Consider the following 24730-nt stretch of genomic DNA (forward strand, 5'->3'; position numbering starts at 1 on the left):
TTACTTACATTATGATTGTCAAAGCTCCTGGGATAATGTACATTTGCAGCAGCACTACAACAACTTAGCGACACAATGGTAGTGATTATCTGAGCAGGGTTTGGGTCAAATCATTGTCTCAATGCAAATGCACAGACATGGTCCAGGAGCCAAGACGATTTGGATGGAATCCCTCATTTCTGTAAAGCATCTTCTGTTTCCAAAAGGTGTCATAGTTCTCTATAAAAGTTACGCCAACAGAGCTACAGTCGTCTTTTAGCCAGGTGTATAATGCCGGTAGTCTGCTGAATCTTTCACAGGCGCGGGCCAGCGATGATTGCCGGCTTTTTAAAATCTTTCTGTAATCACCCCAAGAACAGGAAATAACATAGTGACGACAGTGCATTACATTCCAATGTGGTGCATGTATAGTTCTGTGAAATGATCGCTAAAGAATGTAAACATGATGCCGATATAAACGATGTGACCTCAGTGTCAGCAGAAAGGTGACTGTTCAATGCCTTGTTGCTTTTATCTTGTTTGACCACTATTATTATTTCCTCACTGGCAGTGCAGAGGCAATTGATGAGCATTATTTGTATTGTCTGACACTACCATGTCCTCACTAGCGTGAAACAGTTTACAACAAATTCCCTGGTATCTAGTACATGCGGATTGGTTCAGATCAATATGACCCAGTTCATCACGTATCGTATGTCAATAAGATTACATCCAGATCACATCCAGCTGTGAGGCCTAATTCAGCCTCTATCTCTCTATGCTTGGTAACTAAGGTAGGACAAATCAACATGAGGCAGGGAAAAACAACATGATGTCATTCCTGCACGTTTTGCCAAATTGTGAGATTAGGATTATTCTACACGGCCGTCCCTGAGAACATCTCCCTTCCACAGACAAAGCGTGACCAGGGTAAAAATCCTCCTAGCGATGATAGTATTGATTCAGATGAGATTCTCTTTCACAGTGGAAAAGCTCAATGGTCTGACAAAGTACTGGGAATGAACTGAGCCAGCAACTGTAATAGATAGTACTTCATTCAATATTTTTATCTAATTTATTTTCATGATTGAAGTGAATATCGGATCATTGTTGTACTAATGTACAGTTGATATTTCTAAAATGAATGGACTTTAGGAGTACTTTATAATGTCAAACTTGGAGGAACTGATTGAAAGTTATACAGTAAGTTAACACATACTATTATCCCATTAGTCAGACCTCTCTTTAAAATGTGATTCATCTCTCGGAAACGCTCCAGGTTCAATGAAGGATAAATAAATAAGTCAATTATTCCAGACATATTTGTGCCATTGAGTCAGTGGTAGCTGTGAGATTCTCTTACTGTCATGCAATGTGCTGAATGTGAGGCCTGTGGATGTGCTTAACCACAGCAGGTGTGGAGCAGCTTCTTCTCTCTGTCTCTTTATCTTTCAAACAAACACACACAAAAAACATTGTCTCTCCTACCCCCTCTCTCTCTCCCTGTCTCTCTCTCTCCCTCCCTCTCCACCCTCCCGCTCTCTCCCTAAAACCCTGTCAGTCTCAGGGAACATCTGCTTCCCTTGCCACCACTGCTGAGCAAGCAGTGACTTAACCTCTGCTTCCATTCGCTAGTGATTACAACAACAGGACAAAAATACTCCACTAATCTCTTTCAGAGTACATTGACTGAAACATAGGGCTGGAAAGAGGCTATATACCTTCTTAACAATATTAAATGTGCTGTGATGGATCATGAATAAATCAATGATGTCATGGCACCCAGAAGTAAATAACGTTTCTGTTTTCTAAGGTTCACTTTAAATGCTCTCACAGAAAGGCTAGTACCCTAGCAGATTACACTCCCATATTCTCTCACGTTTAATCCAATTGTACAAATATGAGTCAAATGTGAATGACACAACAGGAATTCCTTGAAAACAAATGGTTGAACAGAATGCTCTGGAGAATTCCATAGTAACTGTAAGAGCAGAAGGCAACGGATTGAAGGGAAATTATGCAATAATTGAATACCACAGATGAGGTCTGCCTCTAAAGATAAGGTGGTATGTGATTCTATAATGGAGGAATACCTTTTACACATCAAAGGTCTGGGAATTTCCACATAGGAAGTGTTATAGTATGTACTAATTAACACTGAATGTTTTGCTGTAGGAAGATTCTATCACCTCAAACTTGGAAGGGGGAAAACTCTCATTTTTTGCCCCACTATTCTTCTTGATCAGGGCAGGGTACTTCCCCTTATCCCCTTGCAGTGTTACGTTGCCGTGGGAGCTATCTCAATCATCATTATATCCATCCGGATGTGCCTCAGTCCTAAACCTCATTGGCCAGTCTGTTGAGCCTACATTGTCTGTCCCATTAACAGCCCAGAGCGTCAGACGTCTCTGCTCTTTTATCTGGCGCGCAAGGCCGCCAGTGGCAGGCCGGGACTGCAGGTAGGAAACCATGGCCTCTGCCTGGCCTAGCCCTAGCCGTGGGTGGCTCTGAGACATAATCACAGGTGTTTCCCTCCAGGTATGCAGCCAGCCAGGTTCAGTCATGCTGGGAAACCCGCCAGACACCGGGAGTTTTATTGTCGTAACTGCAAGGTGTTGCTAGGCAAGTCTGGTCTTGCGCTGTTGTGCTTCTTTCAAAGAAGTGGTGGGGGAGAAGGAGAATTTTGTCTTGACATCGGGGAATAAACTTGAAAGAAACTAATGTTCTTTCGTTTAGTTATTTTAAGAACTTTTTAGTACTCCACTTACGAAGATGGAACTGGACAAGAAACAACCCATGCCTAGCCTACTCCGTTTTAAAACCACATTCATAGTAAGCTCTGATACTCTGCTGTCATTAGTTCATGAGTAGGCTATACTGTAATGTAAGTAAGCCCTGCAGCAGTCCTCTACACGACTCTTCACACTTCATTTTCTTCAGCTTAGCTCAGGGCTACGATTATTGGAAGCCTCATTTCATAACCGGTTCTTCTTAGATAGAGGGATTACATTGCCTGAGAATCATGTCTGTTTTGGCACAGGTCAGAAGTGGGAGGAATGTAGAAATCTGCTAAAACAAGTGCACCAGGCCAGGGTTTGGAGGAGCTGAGGATTGTAGAGGGCTAGTCTCAGGCTAATTATAGGTCATTGGTAATGAAACCCCTGAGGTAGGGATATTTCTATGATAAGGGGACATCATTTTTGCCAATAATTAACATCAAGTTAAGTATGCTACTCAATATGTTGTTATGAGATGTGAGTTTCTGTGTGTGCTAATGTCAACATATCCATTATTTCATACTCTGAGAACATTCTATTCTCAACATATTTCATGGATATCCTAACCGCTACTCTCAATGGGCTTTAGCTAGTGGGATACAAGACCCCCACATCACCCTCCCAAAATGTCCAACAGGAACCGAGTATGTAGTGGCAAGCTTTCATTTCCTTTTTTCAAATGAGACAAAGCAGCTTTTGGATACGAGAAAAAGAGGAAATTACTGAATTTACCCAACAAACACTGAAACGTTCAGTCTGAGAATGAGACACCAGCTCAACGCCCATTAAAGAAAGTTATTCTTAGCAAGGATATTAGTCATCAAGTAGAATGGGCCTTAATTGTCACGAAATGCACATATTCCAGCTCTATGCTGTCACATCTTCCTCTTCTCTCCTAGCAGGGTGACTCTGAGTGACTGACTGGGAGGGGAAGTGACTGTGTTGTGGTTTCAGAGACCCGTCCATCTCTGCATCCGACGTCCTGCATGGCCACAACAGACAGAAAGCCAGGCATCAGCGTGGACAGAGAGTGAATATCTCACCACACCTACAGCCTTGGGCCTTGTGCTACACGACCCAACACAACACAGACAGACAGACAGTGGCTATCCCACAGCCCTGAAATAAAGCACCTGGCTGACTCTGCACTGGACTTGATATTCTTCATTATGGATGTTGAGTCATTGAGTGTTGACTGAAAGTAGCCTAAGCTTTGGCATGGCAGTAGACCTGAATAACAATAAGACAGTAATAATAACACAAGAATACATAACGCATTTAAAGGTAAAAAATATACAATATATTTGTTGTATAAACTTGTACATAAATGTCTTGTACATTTAGTTTTACATACACTATACATACTGTAATTGGGTCAATTTAACTTCACATCCTTCATGATTCAGAGAAAAGGTCCCCCGTTACCAAGCGAGTCTTATGTACATATTTTACAAACACATACCAAATAAACACAGCCCTTTGATGTATTTCAGAGGCTGTAACAAAATACAGATGTGTTATATAAAATCCCTGAAAATGTCTCTCCGTGAGGTAAGAACACATTTAGCATCATCTTGACTCGTTTCATTTCATTCCCTCTCTCTCATTCACTAAAACTTTCAACTTTGGGCCGACTCGTTCCGAGACATTACTGGCAACAACAGAACGGATCAAAACACACTGCATGTTTCCCTTAACATGGTTCTGCTAAAGGAAGAGTGGCTGCAGGCTGAAGATTGTGTCTATACATGACTTATCCATGCCTTAATAAACAAGGTTCAAATGTCCATTATGGATCATAACTACAAGTCATGAATTTCAAGCACGGCATATGACAATCCTATACTATACCCAGGTCCTTGGTTAAAGACAGTTAAGTGTTATGTTAACTTAGAAGGTATGATAAAGGCCAGAGGAACAACAGGCAGAAGAGGTACAAAACAGAAATTCAACTTAATTACATGCAGACAATGCAATGCTATTATAATTATTACAATTTACAAGAGCTTTACAAAAAAAAACTATAGGTGTTTCATCTTTAACATTTTGCAGAGGGTGACCTGTCTCAGTTCAACAAAGGTTCCTACATGATCAAATGTTTACACTGAAGATGACAGCAAAGTAGGGAAAATAACGTAGCACTGTTTTCCAAGATCACTCCATTCTGATGTCAAGAGAGAGAGCTGCAAATGAAGACGTTTAGAACAGTCATCAACAGGAACGTTACAGTCATCAACAGGAACGTTACAGTCATCAACAGGAACGTTACAGTCATCAACAGGAACCTTACAGTCCTCAATAGGAACGTTACAGTCATCAATAGGAATGTTACAGTCATCAACAGGAACGTTACAGTCATCAACAGGAACGTTACAGTCATCAACAGGAACGTTACAGTCATCAACAGGAACGTTACAGTCATCAATAGGAACGTTACAGTCATCAACAGGAACGTTACAGTCATCAACAGGAACCTTACAGTCCTCAATAGGAACGTTACAGTCATCAATAGGAATGTTACAGTCATCAACAGGAACGTTACAGTCATCAACAGTAACGTTAGTCATCAACAGGAACGTTACAGTCATCAACAGGAACGTTACAGTCATCAACAGGAACGTTACAGTCATCAACAGGAACGTTACAGTCATCAACAGGAACGTTACAGTCATCAACAGGAACGGTACAGTCATCAACAGGAACGTTAGTCATCAATAGGAATGTTACAGTAATCGACAGGAACGTTAGTCATCGACAGGAACATTAGTCATCCAAAGGATCGTTACAGTCATCAACAGGAATGTTACAGTCATCAACAGGAACGTTACAGCCATCAACAGGAACGTTACAGTCATCAACAGGAACGGTACAGTCATCAACAGGAACGTTACAGCCATCAACAGGAACGTTACAGTCATCAACAGGAACATTACAGTCATCAACAGGAACATTACAGTCATCAACAGGAATGTTACAGTCATCAACAGGAATGTTACAGTCATCAACAGGAACGTTAGTAATCAACAGGAACGTTACAGCCATCAACAGGAACGTTACAGTCATCAACAGGAACGTTACAGTCATCAACAGGAACGTTACAGTCATCAACAGGAACGTTAGTCATCAACAGGAACGTTACAGTCATTAACAGGAACGTTTGTCATCAACAGGAACGTTACAGTCCTCAACAGGAACGTTACAGTCCTCAACAGGAACGTTACAGTCCTCAACAGGAACGTTACAGTCCTCAACAGGAACGTTACAGTCCTCAACAGGAACGTTACAGTCATCAACAGGAACGTTACAGTCATCAACAGGAATGTTACAGTCATCAACAGGAACGTTACACTCATCAACAGGAACATTAGTCATCAACAGGAACGTTACAGTCATCAACAGGAACGTTACAGTCATCAATAGGAACGTTTACAGCCATCAACAGGAACGTTACAGTCATCAACAGGAACATTACAGTCATCAACAGGTACGTTACAGTCATCAACATGAACGTTTACAGCCCTCAACAGGAACGTTACAGTCATCAACAGGAACGTTACAGTCATCAACAGGAACGTTACAGTCATCAACAGGAACGTTACAGTCATCAACATGAACGTTTACAGCCCTCAACAGGAACGTTACAGCCATCAACAGGAACGTTACAGTCATCAACAGGAACGTTACAGTCATCAACATGAACGTTTACAGCCCTCAACAGGAACGTTACAGCCATCAACAGGAACGTTACAGCCATCAACAGGAATGTTACAGTCATCAACAGGAACGTTACAGTCATCAACAGGAACGTTACAGTCATCAACAGGAACGTTAGTCATCAACAGGAACGTTACAGTCATCAACAGGAACGTTACAGTCATCAACAGGAATGTTAGTCACCAACAGGAACGTTAGTCATCAACAGGAACGTTACAGTCATCAACAGGAACGTTAGTCATCAACAGGAACGTTACAGTCATCAACAGGAACGTTAGTCATCAACAGGAACGTTACAGTCATCAACAGGAACGTTAGTCATCAACAGGAACGTTAGTCATCAACAGGAACGTTACAGTCATCAACAGGAACGTTAGTCATCAACAGGAACGTTTACAGCCCTCAACAGAAACGTTAGTAATCAACAGGAACGTTACAGTCATCAACAGGAACGTTAGTAATCAACAGGAACGTTACAGTCATCAACAGGAACGTTACAGTCATCAACAGGAACGTTAGTCATCAACAGGAACGTTACAGTCATCAACAGGAACGTTACAGTCATCAACAGGAACGGTACAGTCATCAACAGGAACGGTACAGTCATCAACAGGAACGTTAGTCATCAACAGGAACGTTACAGTCATCAACAGGAACGTTACAGTCATCAACAGGAACGTTAGTCATCAACAGGAACGTTACAGCCATCAACAGGAACGTTTACAGCCATCAACAGGAACGTTACAGTCATCAACAGGAACATTACAGTCATCAACAGGAACGTTAGTCATCAACAGGAACGTTACAGTCATCAATAGGAATGTTACACTCATCAACAGGAACGTTAGTCATCAACAGGAATGTTACACTCATCAACAGGAACGTTAGTCTTCAAGGCCAACTTAAAGTAGCCCCATTTCCTCAGCAAAAGTACCATTCAAAAAAAATCTCTGTTTGGTCCCAGAAAATATTGATTCCCATTCTCCATGGCCAACCTCTTCCTTCAGACCAACGCATCAGCCACATTTGTTAGGAAAACAACTGACACATCCACATGACAGCTGGAGAATATGAAATAACAGTTAAACCATCTTAGAGTTAGCTCATAATGATGACATTTCCTGCAATAACCATACCATCATTCACTATTATAGACGATAAGGCATCAGAGCGTGGACAAAGTATGTACTTTTTAAAAGCATACTGGGGAGCACCGTGGGCTATAAAAATCCATACTTAAATCACTTGCACGACAGGTGAGCCTCCTCAGTCTCTCTCTACCAGCTGCATTTCCAGGACTCTTTTCCTTTTCCTGACAGGCTACAAAAGACCATGTAGACACTGATGAAGCAACATGGCCGCCAAACCCTGCCTTCTCCGTCTCCTCACGTCGACTCCAGAGTGTCCAACTGGAACACGTTGTGATTGGTCGGCGTGGTGAAGTAGAGCTGCTCATTGGATGAGGAGCGGTTGTCACACGGGCTGTGCAGCCCCAGTGTCCTCTCGAAGTCCAGCAGCTGGCCCATGAAGTTGAAGTTGGGGGAGATGTTGGACTTCTTCCTCTTGACAAAGTCATAGGCGTCATTGAGGGATAGGTTGAGCCTCTGCATCAAGTAGGCCACGGTAACGGTCACAGAGCGGCTGATACCAGCCAGACAGTGTACCAGGACGCCACACTGCTTGGACCGAGCCTCATCTACATGTACAAGTGAAGAAGAAGGTCAATATGAGTCAAATAAGACTGGTTTTATGATCAGATCACACATAGACTTCAGACTCTTAGGGCGTGGGGTCTAAGGGCTTGATAGTGTATTCATAAGGTTCAACACACAATAGCTAACATGTAGGCCTGCTTCTTATTGTTTTCTCATGAGGATCAAGGGAGACAGTAAGTCGACTTTTATCTTTGTTGAATGGCATCTCCATTTGTCAAAGGAAATGTATAGTGAGTTAATCCCAGCAGGGTGAAACGCCCTGGACTTAGACTCATGACCTGATAACCAAACACAGGCAGCCATAGAGAGTGGAAGCCATGTTTCCTTCCTCTACCTCTAACCCCATCGACAAACTAGTGCACAACAAGCCTGGAAACACCACTAGTACAAACATACATAACCTAAAAGGTTTCCGGTGCTGTTGTGGGTTTCTGTAAGTTAGGGTTCCCCAACTTGGCCCTCCCAAGTTTTCTGAGCAAAATAAATAAATTATTATTTACATTTTGGGGGGACATAAAATAATAAAAACACCAGCAAATCAGCTCCAAGTTTAATGTTGGAAATCTACTCCAAAGGATTTCCATGCATAATAAAGAGATAAGGTAAACTCACCCCATTCCGTACAAATGTGCGCAACCGCGACATTCAAACGAGGCTGCAAAGAAAACTTTTGGTAAGAGCTTTTCCACTATTATTATTTTCAAAAAATATTCAAGCTCTGTCAATTTGGTTGTTGATAATTGCTAGTCAACCATTTTCAGGTTTTGCCATAGATTTTCAAATAGATTTAAGTCAAAACTGTAACTCGGTCACTCAGGAACATTCACTGTCTTCTTAGTAAGCATATCCAGTGTAGATTTGGCATTGTGTTTTAGTTTATTGTCCTGCTGAAAGGTGAATTAATTTCCCAGTGTCTGGTGGAAAGCAGACTCAACAAGGTTTCCTCTAGGATTTTGCCTGTGCATAGCTACATTGTTTATTGTTTATCCTGAAAACTCCCCAGTCCTTAATGATTACAAGCAAGCATACCCATAACAATTACAATCAAGCATACCCATAACATGATGCAGCCCCGACCATGCTTGAAAATATGGAGTGTGGTACTCAGTAATGTGTTGTTTGGATTTGCCCCAACATAACACTTTATATTCAGGAAAATAAAATTGAATTGCTTTGCCACATTTTTTACAGTATTTTAGAGCCTTGTTTTAGAGCCTTGTTGCAAACAAGATGCATGTTTTGGAATATTTTTTATTCTGTACAGACTTCCTTCTTTTCATTAGTAATGTGGAGTAACTACACTGTTGTTGATCCATCCTCAGTTTTCTTCTATCACAGCCATTAAAATCTGTAAAGTCACCATTGGCCTCATGGTGAAATACCTGAGCGGTTTCCTTCCTCTCCGGCAACTGAGTTAGGAAGGACGCCTGTATCTTTGTAGTGACTGGGTGTATTGATACACCATGAAAAGTGTCATTACCAACTTCACCATGCTCAAAGGGATATTCAGTATCTGCTTCTTTAAAAAAATAAATGTATCTACCAATAGGTGCCCTTCTTTATGAGGCATTGGAAAACCTTCCTGGTCTTTGTGGTTGAATCAGTGCTTGAAATTCACTGCTTGACTGAGTGACCTAACAGATAATTTTATGTGTGGGGTAGAGATGAGGTAGTGATTCAAAAGTAATGTTAAACACTATCATTGCACACAGAGTTAGTCCATGCAACTTATTATGACTTGTGAAGAACATTTTTACTAGTGAACTTATTTAAGCTTGATATAACAAAGGGGCTGAATACATATTGACTCAAGGCATTTCAGCATTTAATTTTTAATTAATTAGTACAAATTTAGAAAAACATAATTCCACTTTGACAATATGGGGTATTGTCTGTAGGCCTGTGACAAAACATATAAATTCAATTAATTTTAAATTCAGGCTGTAACACAACAAAATGAGGAAAAAGTCAAGGGGTGTGAATACTTTCTGAAGGCATTGTATGTGACCTTATACAAACGTAAGCAAGGTTTGGGCTAATAGCAGGCTATTTGTAGACTACAAATTATTTGCAATCATGTTCTGGCCCCCTGTCCATGTGCTCAAGAAACAAATCACCCCGCAGCTGAATCTAGCTGATGATCCCTGCTGTAAGTTTTTTTTAAAGATTTGTTGTCCATCGTTAAATAACAGACATACTGTATGACACTAACAATGATCCAGGAAGTTCATCAGTAGCACAGGTACTGTCCCTTGTGCCGAGCAAGGGACTTCAGTCCAGCTCTCTTTTTGACCAATACATACCCGAAGAGAGGTGGTGGATGGACCAATATATATATTTTTTTTTATAGAGAGAAAAAAATAAAAATGAAGACACCAATAGACAGTTATGTTGACTTGTGACATTTGTAATCAGATGTGAAAATAAAAGTAAAAGCCATAGCTTCATCACACAAGGGGGTTTCAGTGATGAGCAATACCACTGGGTATACCAGGAACTTAGCGGTAACAATGATTAAAATCATAATACAAATATGACTAAAATACAACAAGAACATTAGGTGGACAGCAAACAACTTCCTCTTTCTCACTGTAATTCACAGACTCTTTCTCACTGTAATTCACAGAAGAGTATTATATACTAGGTATGCCCGTGTGTCATTTCCTACAGGCTTCGTTCTCCACATATAGTAATTTTTGGAACACAATGTGACATATCATGTTCTCCCCCACACAGTAAGTCAGCTACTCACCGATGAAAGATATGGCCTCTGGAAAGAACTGGGACAAGTTCTGACTCCAGTGGTCCGAGATGGGGATCTGCTTGTACGTAAAGAGGCCGTCATGTTCAAACATGTTGGGGAGATTAGGCGTGACGTTCAGGATGTACTTGATGTTGTACTGGCCCAGCACGTCCAGGTTGGTGGAGTCTTTGGCACAGCCCAGGTAAAGGAAGGGGAGGATCTGGACTGGGAAGGCAGGTTGGATGTTGGGAAGGGGGCTCTCCTCAGACTCGGTGGCGCTGCTCGGCTCACGGTCCGATTCACAATCTGAGAGGTCGGAACTGATCCGGAGACTTCTGAAGCCTAGGACGGAGAGCGGGGGAGAGGAGCTGGGACAGGAGCTGTCCAGGAGGGTTTCACAGTGCTCTGGGTACTCGGTCTGAAACTTCCCAAATCCCCCTGAGATCAAAAACACCAAGGAGTTATACAATTGTGTATGTGATGTCTTGTTTATCTCAGCCAAGCATTATTTTCATATAATTATTATTATTATTAAACCTGTAACAACAAAACAGAGATTGGGGTCAAATATTATTCGTTAGAGTTTAAATATAATGACTGACAAGTGGTCAAATTAAGTAATAGGCTCTGTACTACGTTTTGTTTACTATGAACAACATGTTAATAACATGTGAATAGTAAAGACTCAATAACAATTGTATGCTATCTATACCATTACTGAAAACTGTATGGGCAATAGTTATTTCCTTCACAGCAGAACATTCATGAAATGCATGCCTTTTTCCAACAGTAGCAAAACATGGCGTAGCCATTTTGGAATTTTAATTGAGATTATCAGTCACACTACTTCTCAAAGTTTGAGAGACAATAGATGTGGGCTACCTTCAAAACTATGCTGTATTGTAAATACTATCTATATAATTAAAATGGATTGATTTGAGTTGTTTGTCTAAAATATATTTTAACCCTACTTCATATACAGTGCACGGAAAGTTAGACAAGGAATAACCTACATATCCTATTAAAAAACAATATAATGGCAAAAATGTAACTTGCCTTCCAAGTAATATGCTTTACATCCGTCGTCCCATAGTTTCTGAAGAAGTAGACCCAGAACCGAGCCAGTGGCCCCATCCTGCCAGTCCACAGTGCACTCATCGTACAGAATCACTGTATCTGTATTGCAACGTCTAACGAATTTCTCCTTGTCTTCGTGGTTCGGTATGATAGTTCGGATGGGTATGTTGCCCTTCTTAAACCTTCGCAGCATCAATGCTGGAATTGCCAGATTGATCGCCGTTTCTATGTGGGATGATTCGTAAAGCTCGTGCGATCGGCAGTCCAACAAAAGCAGCGAACTTTCCCCGGATTCCAACTCGAGTTGGAGCCATTCTACGCTTTTACTTTCAGTCACATTAGTCATATCGAACTAAATATCATGTTACATTCATGTAGGTAGGCTAATACACAAATGACGCTACATTGTACACCAAGCGACGAATGACTATTTCGAGGAGAAACACTGGAACATGTAAACTCCAACATCAAAGTTCATTTTTTTTTTTAAATGTATCAAATTACCGGTTTGAGCGGGAGCGTTGATTTCCCTCTAACCACATATACACGCCCAAGTAAGCAACTCCTGCATTTGTTCCTATGCAATAATAACAGCAGACATTAACACGAACTATTCGACACTGACAGTCGCACTACTTGGAGCACATTGTCCCTTTGCCATTCCGATGCAGAGGAAATGTACTTGACAGTGGAGCAACTCAAGAGAGGGAGGTGCTTGCTTCAGGATTTAAAGACATAGATGGAGATTGAAAAATGTGGTTTGTAATCCCTCCTCTAGGCTATTACTGTGTAATAAATAACCTATTTGAAAGTGTTTTATATAATTGTATTATTATTTTAATGTTATTTTATTATTAAATTAGGTATACAGAAAATGCATTATTCTATCAATCTTTGAATGATCAAAACAGTTTTTTTTCACTCGTTAATTATGTTTAATATGTAGGCTATGCAACATAATTATTGCAGCCCACTACCTGCTCTTTTCTTATTTGTATGCAGTGATGGTTTTTATTCTTGGTCATGTGTGGTCATATCAATGTAAATATTTGCATATGATATGGGTTAGGTTAGGTTAGATTACTCGTTGGTTATTACTGCATTGTCGAACTAGAAGCACAAGCATTTCGCTACACTCGCATTAACATCTGCTAACCATGTGTATGTGACAAATAAAATTAGATTTGATTTGATAATAAACACTGAGGACCACAGGATAGCCTATTGACCTTTTTAGGTGGATGCTGGCCAAAACACAATATTTGAGATGATATCATCCTGTAACACCATTGAACCTCATCCTCTCCAGTCTCATAGCATGGCATGCTGGGGAAACACTATTTGGATAGTCCCAAGTAAATGTTTTGTAGATGTTCTGTAAATGTTCGATAACTGTCAACAACATTTCAACTATCCACTAAGCCTAAACCCCCTAACCTTAGCCTTGATCCTAACCATAACCCCTACACTTATTCTAAACCTAACTTAGTTAGCAGTTGCTTATCAACATATAGTTTGTTGATAGTATAACCATCTGTAGATCATCTATATGGGAATATCCAAATAAAGTGTGACTCATGCAGGTTTTGAAAAGGGGTTGTTGGTGGGGGGAAAATCATTTAAATTGGCTGCTTTCCTTTGATCATTTTTAATAGAATTCCATCCAATTATCTGTGTGCAGTATGCTGTCTGCGGATGTTCCTTCCTCTCGCTCTCCCTCGAACATAGCCTATAGCCACCCGTCCCCTACCCTCTGATTTTACCCTGTCATTATGGGATTCATCATCTGTGATCAGAGCCATAGTGTAGTGAATGTTACATTCATATAATGCTAAGGCCCTGATTATCTTAGCCACTAACCTTTTCAGAAACACTGGCCTGGCCTACATGTTGGCTCTCTTTCTTTCTGAAAAGGAAGCACAGGATGTGTTTTGTTATAATCACAGAGGATTACAAAGACGATGATTGCAGTGGAAAGAATCCCCAGGACCACCACTGATGAGTGTGTATTTGTGCTTGAGATAACGAGCGTGTGTGTGTGCACGTGAGTGGGAGAGACACGGAGTTCTCTCCTCAGAGTGCAGTGCAGAGCCGTGGGCCGCTGATATTCCCTGATAAGGAACTGCAGGCTGTGCATTTACACTATGATGAATGATGTGAGTGTAAGAAAATGAGGTCAAATACAATACAGAACGTAGTGTACAGAAGGCTCTGCCAAGTGCACTAAGGTGGAAAGTTTACTCTGCAAATGACATTCTGGAGGACGAAATTAGAGCCTGGGATTGGGTTTGCGTTTTGGGATTGAGACATTTACTTGATTCAGCAGCTTTGATTCACCAGCTTTTGAGCCCATATCATAAAAAAACATGGTAATTACTAGGGAAATGCCATACATGCATATTTCAAAGTAACCCCATTTAAAAACATTGTTCCACCACACAACATTAGCAGCCACATGCATACGTTTTCATTTTAAATGCATATCATAATTACATTTGTCATTTAGCAGACACTCTTATCCAGAGCGATTTACAGTTAGTGCATTCATTTTAAGATGGCTAGGTGGGACAACCACATATCACAGGCATAGAAAGTACATTTTTTCTCAATAACGTAGCCATGTGCTAATTAAATGCACTCTGAATAATGCTATGTGTACCTTTGCCAGATGACTGCTCTCTTGCATCCAACTACATACAAGAAACAATAATATATTATACGAACAAATCTGAACTCAAAATGACTTAAAAAGAGGGTATAAACAGTCTCTCAATGCTGCAGTGGCATGAGACTCTCACTATGATCAATTAGGCCTGGCTTTGCATGAGTGGTGCTGGTCACCTGACTAGTGCACTCGGAGAAGCATTTCTATTACATACACTCAGAACGTGAGCTCAGGATAATACTCTCATTCTCTCTCTCGCTTTCTTAGGAACAGCAGGATATAACTTTGATTTGCCTGGATAATGACTTTGTATGTTTGAGTGCGCTGCTTTGAACCACCTCACGCACTCCATTCGTGCACAAACTATTTTCATGTGCAGATGTTAAGTGTGTAGCTAACCCTCGTAAATAATAGAGATGTGTTTTTTCTCCTCATTAATGTAACATATTGGAAATGATGAAGGCCTTTGGCTCATGGTGCCTACCCGTTTAACCATCACGTTGTTAAACGGCTTCCACCCTACATTAGAAAATGTGGTCACCCGATGACAGACATTATTTCTTAAATATTTATATCCTGAAAAATGGACATTATCAATTTGGAACTAACTATTGATAAGAAAACAGTCTATGTTATGGTATGCCTTCAAAACATTGACATAGCATCAAAACCAAGTTAAGAAAAAAAGTCATAATATCCTGTTGTATTATCCCCATCTAGTGGCACATTGCAGTTGCTGCACACACAGTAGACAAGAGGAATGATTGTAGTATGAGAGTAAACACAAGTCTAGGAAATAAGATGCACTGCTCCTCCCTCTGGTCGAAAGAAGGCATGTTGAAGGTACTGATCAGTTAGTAATACACCTCAATGACTGACCTACAAGGCAATAGTAATATGCTACTACTTTCACAATGCTATTCAAACTTTGATAGCATGTCAAAATGGGACCCAAGTAATAAAAGGGACTCATGACCAAGTGGCCTTATGAATATGATGTGCAAAAGTACTAAGGAACAAATGGAAATTGCATGTTGCCCCTCAAGCTTCACTATTTCATAATATCACATGTTTACCATTTGAAAAAGACCCTATGGGATTTTGAAAGAAAACATGTGCACACATTAAACAATGAATGATGTGTAATGTTCTGGAGGGTTGACTCTCCATTTGAAGCCCTCTAAACCTAGATTGGTTAGAATGAAAACAGTTAAAACAGAGTATAGTAAATCCAAGCGGTGGCTTGTTCTGCCCCGTCTGGGAGCCTTTAGCTTATGCTAAATGAGCAAATATTGAAGGCACAAAGCAGAATGATTGTATGAGGGGGCACAATGCCACATCTTTCAGCATGTTAACACACAGTGAAGAGGGCAATTGTATTAAAGTTGAAGTAATGGCACAGTGGAATTACTGGGGGAATAGGAACACCCCATGGTTAACATGGACTAAGACTAAAATTACTGACAGACAAATCAGTTGCAACTTCTGAAAAACATTGGATGTCATCCATTTCAGACTAAAATGCATAGAGAAAATAGTTCTCAAAAGTGTGTTCTGACAGTGGTTTCAGATTTGCTGAATCACTCTGGTGAGGTGTAGTAGAGCAAAGGGCATATTTAATGTTTGTCAAGGCTGACATTTGGTTGAGAGACAATGTTACATCATTTCTACGTTGCCAAAGTGATAAGAAAGATCATTTTCCCTGTCAACCCTGACCTTGTCTTTTCAAAATAAAGTGTAGTAACAGAACAGTTGCTCAAGAAATACAATAGCAATAGTATAACTTTCCCAAAACATTTATTTGTAATTGAGAATATTTCATACAGGGTGATGGAGTTGTACATTGAGAATAAATATCTTAAATAGAGATTTGATATGGGGAAGGGGTATATAATGAACTTTTAGGCTCTGGCTGATATCATGTGACTCATGCCGGTGAAGAAAGACCTCTCTCTCTCAGTCATCAGCTCAAAGTGGAGAGGCTGTTGGCAGAAGTTACACTCCCCTGACGAGTGAGGTTTTAGCTCCAGACCCACCTCCTTCCAGGCCTTCACCAAACGTTCTGTGGCCAGGAACACATTCACATGTAATGGATCACATTTTAGTTGTACTTTATTTAAAAAAAAATAACATACAAGTAAACACTGAAGCAGATAGTGACTTGAGTTCTGAATGCAGTCAGCATGGACAGATTTATCCCACCAAATGGAGGCCATTTTAGCAACATTGAATAAGTTAAAATCATCCAAATCTATTACATGCTAAAAACCACAAACTCATTGGGGCGTGTGCTTACCGACAAAGTACTGCATCATCTGGGGAGTGTGGTGTGGGGTGGGGGCGATGCGGAGGACCTCCTCTCCCCGAGCCACAGTGGGGTAGTTGATGGCCTGCACATAGATGTAGTAGCGAGACATCATAATGTCACACACCTCTGTGTTCTTGGCTGCGTCCGCCACCTGCAACAAGGGGTCAAAGATGAATCCTCAGGTGATAAATTAGAAAATGTTTTCTTTAAGCATGAAATATAACAGCCACTGTTGATAGAATGTCCCTTCTCTTGTTTCCATGGTTTAAAACTTGATTAACAGGCCTGTCTTACACGGACAGGGATGATGTGGCTGGGGCAGTAGACAACGGGCAGGCCCGAGTCCATCAGCATCTGGCGAAGCAGCTTGACGTTCCTCTGGTGTTTCCTGCGCAGCACACGGCCCTCCTCCCCCTTCAGGGTGTGGATGGACTCCCGGGCCCCGGCCAGCAGCATGGGTGGCAGGGAGGTAGTGAAGATGAAGCCTGCTGCGTAGGAGCGCACAGTGTCCACCAGGGCGTTGGTACCGGCGATGTAGCCGCCCACACAGCCAAATGCCTTACCTGGATGGGGGAATGAATATACGAGGTAAGGTATAAACCAGATAAAGATGTTTTAAATTGATCTGATGGTCTGGGTGAGTTAAATATTTGAACATAACAATATTAATTTGAAGGGGGTGGGGGGAGTGTAAGACAATTACCTACAAAGGTGCTATAGCAATGACATCTTATCATTATAAGCTAGCCCCAAGTCATCTTACCAAGAGTTCCTGAGATTATGTCCATCTTGTGCATGACGCCGTCCCTGTCGCCGATGCCGCCTCCCCTGGCCCCATACAAGCCAACAGCATGTACCTCGTCCACAAACGTAATGGCCCCAAACTCATGGGACACGTCACACATCTCATCCAAAGGACACACAGCGCCTAGAAAACAACCACAATACAACCTCCTTTAGATTCCCACAATCAGATTGGATAACAGGCAAGTTTTGTATATGCAGTACACATCAGGAAAAGTGCTTTCTTTACGTATTTTTGGTTCTAATTCTGTCTCTGTGTTTCAATTTTAAAATAACAATCAAAAATCTGCATCAAAACGTAAACCCACCATCCATGGAGTGCACGGTCTCAAAGGCCACAATCTTGGGGGTGGCAGGGTCAGACTTCTGTAGCAGCTCTCGTAAATGGTTGACGTCGTTGTGACGGAAGATGAACTTCTTGGCCCCGCTGTTCCTTATACCCTGGATCATCGATGCATGGTTCCCTGCATCGGAGTAGATCTCACAACCTGGGAACAGGAAAACATTGTTGTTTTTATACAGATAATTTAGAGATAATTTTGTCCATTAGCATGTAATATGATGTAAAGTGGAGAATCAGTCATTTTTTAGCTACTATAGAACATGGAATGAAGAAGTGTATGAAAAACTACTATGTTTGAGTCAGTCGTTTCAGAATCCGTATCAGTACCTGGTAGCATCTTAGCCAGAGTGAATAGCGTGGAGTCATTGGCCACGAAGCAGGAAGTGAAGAGCAGCGCAGCGTCTTTGCCATGTAGGTCGGCCAGCTCGTACTCCAGGTCCACATGGAACTTACTGGTCCCTGAGATGTTACGTGTTCCTCCAGCTCCTGCCCCGTGCTTCTGTAATGTATCCCTAAAGAAAGAGAAGAGGCCTTTGATAAGAAATTGTCTTCTTTGGAAAACTATGAGTGGACCTCCACATTTCTAAGATAAATAGTGTTATAACTGCATGCCTAAGGCTAGGATCTCTGCCCATCTATTCAACCTCCATTCCATCTTAAACCAGAATCCTCCTTAATCAGCCATCTAAATTTCCTGTGACCTGAATGCCCCACACACATGATGGCTTGGTTGACGCGGGGGTGTCGGCTCATGCCCAGGTAGTCGTTGCTGCACCACACAGAAACGTCTCTCTTGATGAGGAGCGACTCAGAGTAGTCGTCTGCCATGGGAAAGGATGTGGCGCGCCGGTTCACTGTCTTAAACACCCGGTAGCTGTGATCCTTTTTCCTGGCATCGATCTTCTTCTCAAAGAACTTGTCGTAGTGGAAGTTGGCAGATGCTGCAAAAATAAATACGATGTGTAAGGTTTTGTGACTGTAGTTTGGATGCAGCCTCTTTCTAAAAATCAGGGGTACCTAAACAATCATTATACAAAAATATCATATGTAGCCCCAGGAAATGTTCCCTCTAATTCTGCTGAGCGCAAACTTGAACGTTGTGAAAATTCTGTGCAACTTCCGGCACATGTTAACTGTGAACACTGGAGGGTGTGCCAGCTTTAAGTTACAGTTTTAACAGTGACCAAGTAGGCTACTGTGGCTATTTGATCATCATATAGGCTTACCAGAGTGGCCTACAATAAAAAACTATGGAGAAAATGCATCACATAACATTTGAACATGAAAATAGCAGTTTGATATAACTCAGCCTACAGTAGCAGCCAATGTGTGGTGTTTAAAGATGCAGGGCTTGACATGAACCTGTTTCTCCACTTGTCCTTGAGACAAGGAGGTGACTGAACATTTTGTTGTGTTGTTTGATTCAAGAAACAACTTTACAAAATAAAATAAAATAATTATTGCCATACCATTATTACAAAGAATCAGACAAATTATGCCACCCTCTGCCTATTGGCTACTTAGCTTATTCAAATCTGTCTCAAAATACAACACTTTCCCTTTAAGACATAAAAAAATATATATCTTTACGTGACTCGCTTTTCAAAGACAGCTGGAAATGTACACATTTTGTGCTCTTGTAGGAAGCAATAACTCCCACATTGCTACTACAAATTAGCTTTAACTGGGCTAATAACTCACTAACTAGCAAAGAATATGAACAAATGTGCACTTGTGGCTACAGTACATGGAGCTCTCGCTTTGATCTCAAAACAAACGCAACCGCTCATGCTGTAAAACAGTCCAGTTCAAAGTGAATGGCCAACATTTGTTGGCAATGGTCTATTTGCATATAAGCCTACTGCAGCTCTGATTGGTTATGGCGCAGCGGTTTGTGTAGAGTATGGGCCTGAGTGGTGCCTGTCAATACAATAGAATCATAGTCTCCGCTGCATTCTGCCTACAACAAAATATCTTGCAGCGTTAGTTTTGTATACTAAGTCTTGTATAGTTCGTTTTCTTTCAGTATGTTGCATTGAAAGTGGCTAATATTGCGTTGATTCGATCACAATTCCCACAGTAAAGGGAAACGTTGACAGTGTTAATTAACAGGGAAAATGCTAGAAAGTTAAGGGAAGTGGAATCTCGTGCTTCTCTACGCACGCAGCGTAGAAGAAACATTGCCCTAAGTGTAAGAGGATACATGTGAGCAGGTGCTTACCTTTGGGCAGGTTGTCTTGCAGTAAGTGAGAAACCTTGGGGGGGCGCTGTTTCAGCATGTTCTTCAGGGTGCCTAGGTCAGCCCTGTCAGCGTTGATCAGGTCCACCACAGTGGGATCCACTTGGGACTTCTCTGTATCAGTAAAGGGGGATAAACACTGTTAAAGAGTGATCAACTAGACTCCTTCTATGACACATTTTCACTATGACAAATTCCTTGAAAGGTGACTATCCATAACAAGCTTTATTAACACACACATAACTGACCTCTGCTTACACAACTGAGTGGAGAAGGTCAAAGACAGGTCACATGTTTACCTGTGTGGGCTGTGCTCCTGTCCTGTACGTCCTCTGACAGTTCGATGCAGGCCTCCCTCACCACGCTGGTGTTCTTCTGCACCATCTCAGCCGCCAGGAAGGGGCATTTGGAGCCCACAGGCTGGCCAACGGGGGGCATGGGGTGGCCCGGGGGCAGCTGGACCCCCTTCTCTGACTCTACAGCGACAACAAGAGGAGGATTTATATTTGATTAACTTAAATACATGAATCTGTCTTTTATTACATTATTTAGGCCTATTTGGGCACTGAGGAAAATATGAAAATAAAATAAATGCTGTTGAGCATAAATACTGTTGAGTGTAAGATTCTTCACAGCCCTAATAGGTTACATTTATGACTATTTGTATGGGTGAGTTACCAGTCACATTTGCACAGTAATTTGATTAAGAACAATAGCCCCAAGCTAGATTAGTAAAATAGCACAACATTGCTCCTCTATGCAAAAAATCCATAACATAGCCCATCTAAAACCATTTATAATAAGTGACTATGGGGAACTAAATGTGCTCACCATCGTTTGTTGGTGTGGACACTGAGACTGAAGAGAGGGCTCTGGCCAGAGGGTGTGAGGCCAGGTCCATCATCACAGGGCACTTCAGGGCATAGCCAACCAGGGATGACTTCCCTGCCAGCTGCAGGAAAGCCCGGGGCACCATAGTCAGGAAGGGGCATCGGCGGATAACAGTGTCCATCTTAGACCCTCTGAATCTGGGAAGGGGAAAGGAAGAGACATGTAGGCCTAGCCTATCACTGGAATCAAATAAGATTTCCTTTCGGGTCCCAGATTGACAGCGGATTGGATGGATGGTAGAGCTTGGTGTATTTGGTGAGGCGGTGAAACATGATCAGCGGAGATCTATTTATATAAGATGGGGTGGGGGGGGTTAGAGAGGGCTACCACACTAAGCTCTGTCTGTGTAGGCTACTTTTGACTATCATCACGGTTTTGATTTTTTTACCTTTATTTAATTAGGCAGGTCAGTTAAGAACAAATTCTTACTTTCAATGACGGCCTAGGAACAGTGGATTAACTGCCTTCATGTGCAGAACAACAGATTTTTACCTTGTCAGCTCGGGGATTCGATCTTGCAACCTTTCCGTTACTAGTCCAACGTTCTAAACACTAGGCTACCTGCCGCCCCACATGAGATCAAATTAGAATCACCAGGCTTTCATCTCTAGTTGCGCGCCAACTTCAAAACAAAACATGAAAATGAAGAGCAGGAAAATAAAATGAATATTCTAATGAAACAAAAACTTTGTCCTAAAACAATCAGTCCTCAAGAGATCTAAAGAGACCAGACATTTAGACAAGACTATATTGTATTATGAATATGAACAACCAAAATATAGCCTATCATGAGCATAAAGATCAATGGCAAGATGTTGAAATTAATAAAAGTCCAAATAGTCTCAGCCATTAAAAATGAACAAACATTCCTTACCTGAAAACATCCCATTCCACTTTGACCGAACAGAAGGAAAATAACTTTCTAAACATGACTGAACAGATACTAAGCTAACCAACAGAGAAGAGTAGATATAAAATGCTCATAGCCCGAGGCATCACTTTCGTTCAGCTTGTAGTCAGCTGCCCTTGACAAGAGGAAAAACAGGAGGGCCACTCAAGAGCCTGTCTGAAACCATGGACAACAACACATAAGACTACAACAGCTGAGAGGATACTTAACAAACAAAAGACAGCACAACCATCTGTCTGTTCAAGTGAATCATTGTAATATAACCTAGGACTACCATCCCATCTATATTTTCCCTCTTTATCAAACCAGGGGCTGGGGGTGGGTCCATGTTGCATCACAGCTCATGTAATGCAAAGACCCACTGACACTGTATGCACAGCCACAGCCATTGCCAGTCTTTGTTAAATAAGAACTATGGTCTGACTATCTAGCAACAAGTCAGGTGAGGTACCTCTACCCTCTTTTTCCCCCAGGAATCATAGCTATACTATAGACCTACTCACTGCTATAAGCAGTCACTGTAAAGGTCATAAGCCAATTAGCTGGGTGCTATATGACATGATCACTTTGGATTGGTTACCCTATCAAAAAGTGGATAAGAGATCTCTTAGACATACCTACATGAATCAACATTTACCAATGGTCAAAACAAACTCAGTGAAAATGAATAAGATAAAATAATATCTGTGAGCTTCAACATTGATATGATTTGATTGACAAAACTATAGCTTACTTACTTTCAGCAAGTGTGCAACAATTTGCAGGCTTCCTTCAAAAAGCAATGCAATTTTGTGGTTATACAACTTTCTGATCGAACACTAGAAGGTAGCTAGAACCAATCGTTACCTTACTCAGAGCAGATAGAGCATTTTCACACAAACAAAAATCTGAGCCATGCTCTACTTCTAATACCCTTTTATTTGGCAGCGTCCACAGCGTGATAACGTCTCTACTTTCTCTCTGATTAGCAGCGAAAAGAGATCAAGGTCAAACTTGTCTGATTATTATCCAGACTGTCTGTGGCTAGCTAACCAGCTAACGTTAGTTGTGGATAACTGATGGAGGATGCGCATGCTACAACAGTCCAGCGAAGCCACTAACTGGCATAAGCAAGCTGGCTAGCTAGCTACCTACTTAAACGGTGCACATTCCGTACAGTTATTGGTTTTCAAATATCGTTTTTTTACCAATTGAAGTTTCTCTGGTCTCGTTCTCACACTCTGCTTGGTTTTCAACAACACTCTGTCCGATGACGTCGGGAGCTGTTTTACACGCAAGGAGACACGCCTGCCAAAGGGTCGTCAATAGCTGCTATACCCACTAAATCATAAACCCCGCCCATTTCAATCTATCTTCTTAAAATGTTATTTTAAACCTAACCCTAACCACACTGCCAACCATATTGCTAATCCTAACCTTTTATGAATACCAAAAAGCAACAAAAAAAATTGTTTGGGTGCCAATTTTGACTTTGAAATCTGACTTTGTAGTTAGTTTCATAATGAAAATGATGTTTCATAAGCACCAATGATCACTGTCTCCATCTGGTGGCACATACTAGTCATTATATGGTGCTACATATTATTGGTTAACTTTTTTATGACCACATGACAATAGGAAAAATGGTATAGAAAAATGGTACTCACAGAAGGAAACGGATGGAGGCAACGGATGGAGGTATTACCTTTGACTAGTGGCCACAAGAAGATGGGTGCACAATTATTAGCAGCTAATGTCTGTATATCACAGTGCCTAAATACACCGACAGGATATGTTTGATGATATCATAGCATTGTCCTCTATGGAAAGTAAAGTCTGCAACACCTCCCTAGAACTGGACCAGTCAATACTTCCATGAGACCAACACAACTTTAGACAATACTTCACCCCTACCTACAGTTGAAGTCGGAAGTTTACAAACACTTAGGTTGGAGTCATTAACACACATTTTTCAACCACTCCACAAATTTCTTGAAAACAAACTATAGTTTTTGCAAGTCGGTTAGGACATCTACTTTGTGCATGACACATGGCATTTTTCCAACAATTGTTAACAGATTATTTCACTTATGATTCACTGTATCACAATTCCAATGGGTCAGAAGTTTATATACACTAAGTTGACTGTGCCTTCAAACAGCTTGGAAAATTCCAGAAAATTCCAGAAATTATGTCATGGCTTTAGAACTTTCTGATAGGCTAATTGAGTTAATTGACATCATTTGAGTCAATTGTAGGTGTACCTGTCAAAGTATTTCAAGGCCTACCTGCAAACTCAGTGCCTCTGCTTGACATCATGGAAAAATCAAAAGAAATCAGACAAGGCCTCAGAAAAATTGTAGACCTCCACAAGTCTGGTTCATCCTTGGGAGCAATCTCCAAACGCCTAAAGGTACCACGTTCATCTGTACAAACAATAGTACGCAAGTATAAACACCATGGGACCACGCAGCTGACATACCGCTCAGGAAGGAGACGCGTTCTGTCTCCTAGAGATGAACGTACTTTGGTGCGAAAAGTGCATATCAATCCCAGAACAGCAGCAAATGACCTTGTGAAGATGCT

At 41.2% G+C, this 24730-nt stretch overlaps 2 protein-coding genes across 4 annotated transcripts; both read right to left on the reverse strand.

Annotated features, from left to right (window-relative positions):
- Nucleotides 1–4033: 4033 nt before the first annotated feature.
- On the reverse strand, nucleotides 4034–12710 carry LOC129861004 (dual specificity protein phosphatase 7-like). The gene is made up of 3 exons (XM_055932012.1): nucleotides 11985–12710; nucleotides 10938–11366; nucleotides 4034–8166 (listed from the first exon to the last, which is right to left on the reverse strand). Exons 1-3 carry the CDS (start codon nucleotides 12349–12351, stop codon nucleotides 7856–7858), a joined length of 1107 nt encoding a protein of 368 aa, XP_055787987.1. The 5' UTR covers nucleotides 12352–12710; the 3' UTR covers nucleotides 4034–7855.
- Nucleotides 12711–16450: 3740 nt separating this feature from the next.
- On the reverse strand, nucleotides 16451–23461 carry LOC129861003 (5-aminolevulinate synthase, non-specific, mitochondrial-like). 3 transcript variants are annotated; one of them, XM_055932009.1, is made up of 11 exons: nucleotides 23353–23461; nucleotides 21196–21392; nucleotides 20664–20840; nucleotides 20347–20478; nucleotides 18844–19066; nucleotides 18453–18637; nucleotides 18091–18270; nucleotides 17742–17906; nucleotides 17273–17541; nucleotides 16967–17129; nucleotides 16451–16732 (listed from the first exon to the last, which is right to left on the reverse strand). In XM_055932009.1, exons 2-11 carry the CDS (start codon nucleotides 21374–21376, stop codon nucleotides 16572–16574), a joined length of 1836 nt encoding a protein of 611 aa, XP_055787984.1. In that variant the 5' UTR covers nucleotides 21377–21392; nucleotides 23353–23461; the 3' UTR covers nucleotides 16451–16571. The 3 variants fall into 3 exon arrangements, with proteins under 3 accessions (XP_055787984.1, XP_055787986.1, XP_055787983.1); XM_055932011.1 differs by lacking the exon at nucleotides 23353–23461 and adding an exon at nucleotides 22903–23346; XM_055932008.1 differs by lacking the exon at nucleotides 23353–23461 and adding an exon at nucleotides 22130–22894.
- Nucleotides 23462–24730: the final 1269 nt, after the last annotated feature.

The sequence above is a fragment of the Salvelinus fontinalis genome, chromosome 8 (assembly GCF_029448725.1).
Source record: "Salvelinus fontinalis isolate EN_2023a chromosome 8, ASM2944872v1, whole genome shotgun sequence".
In the NCBI taxonomy this organism is placed as follows: Eukaryota; Metazoa; Chordata; class Actinopteri; order Salmoniformes; family Salmonidae; genus Salvelinus; species Salvelinus fontinalis.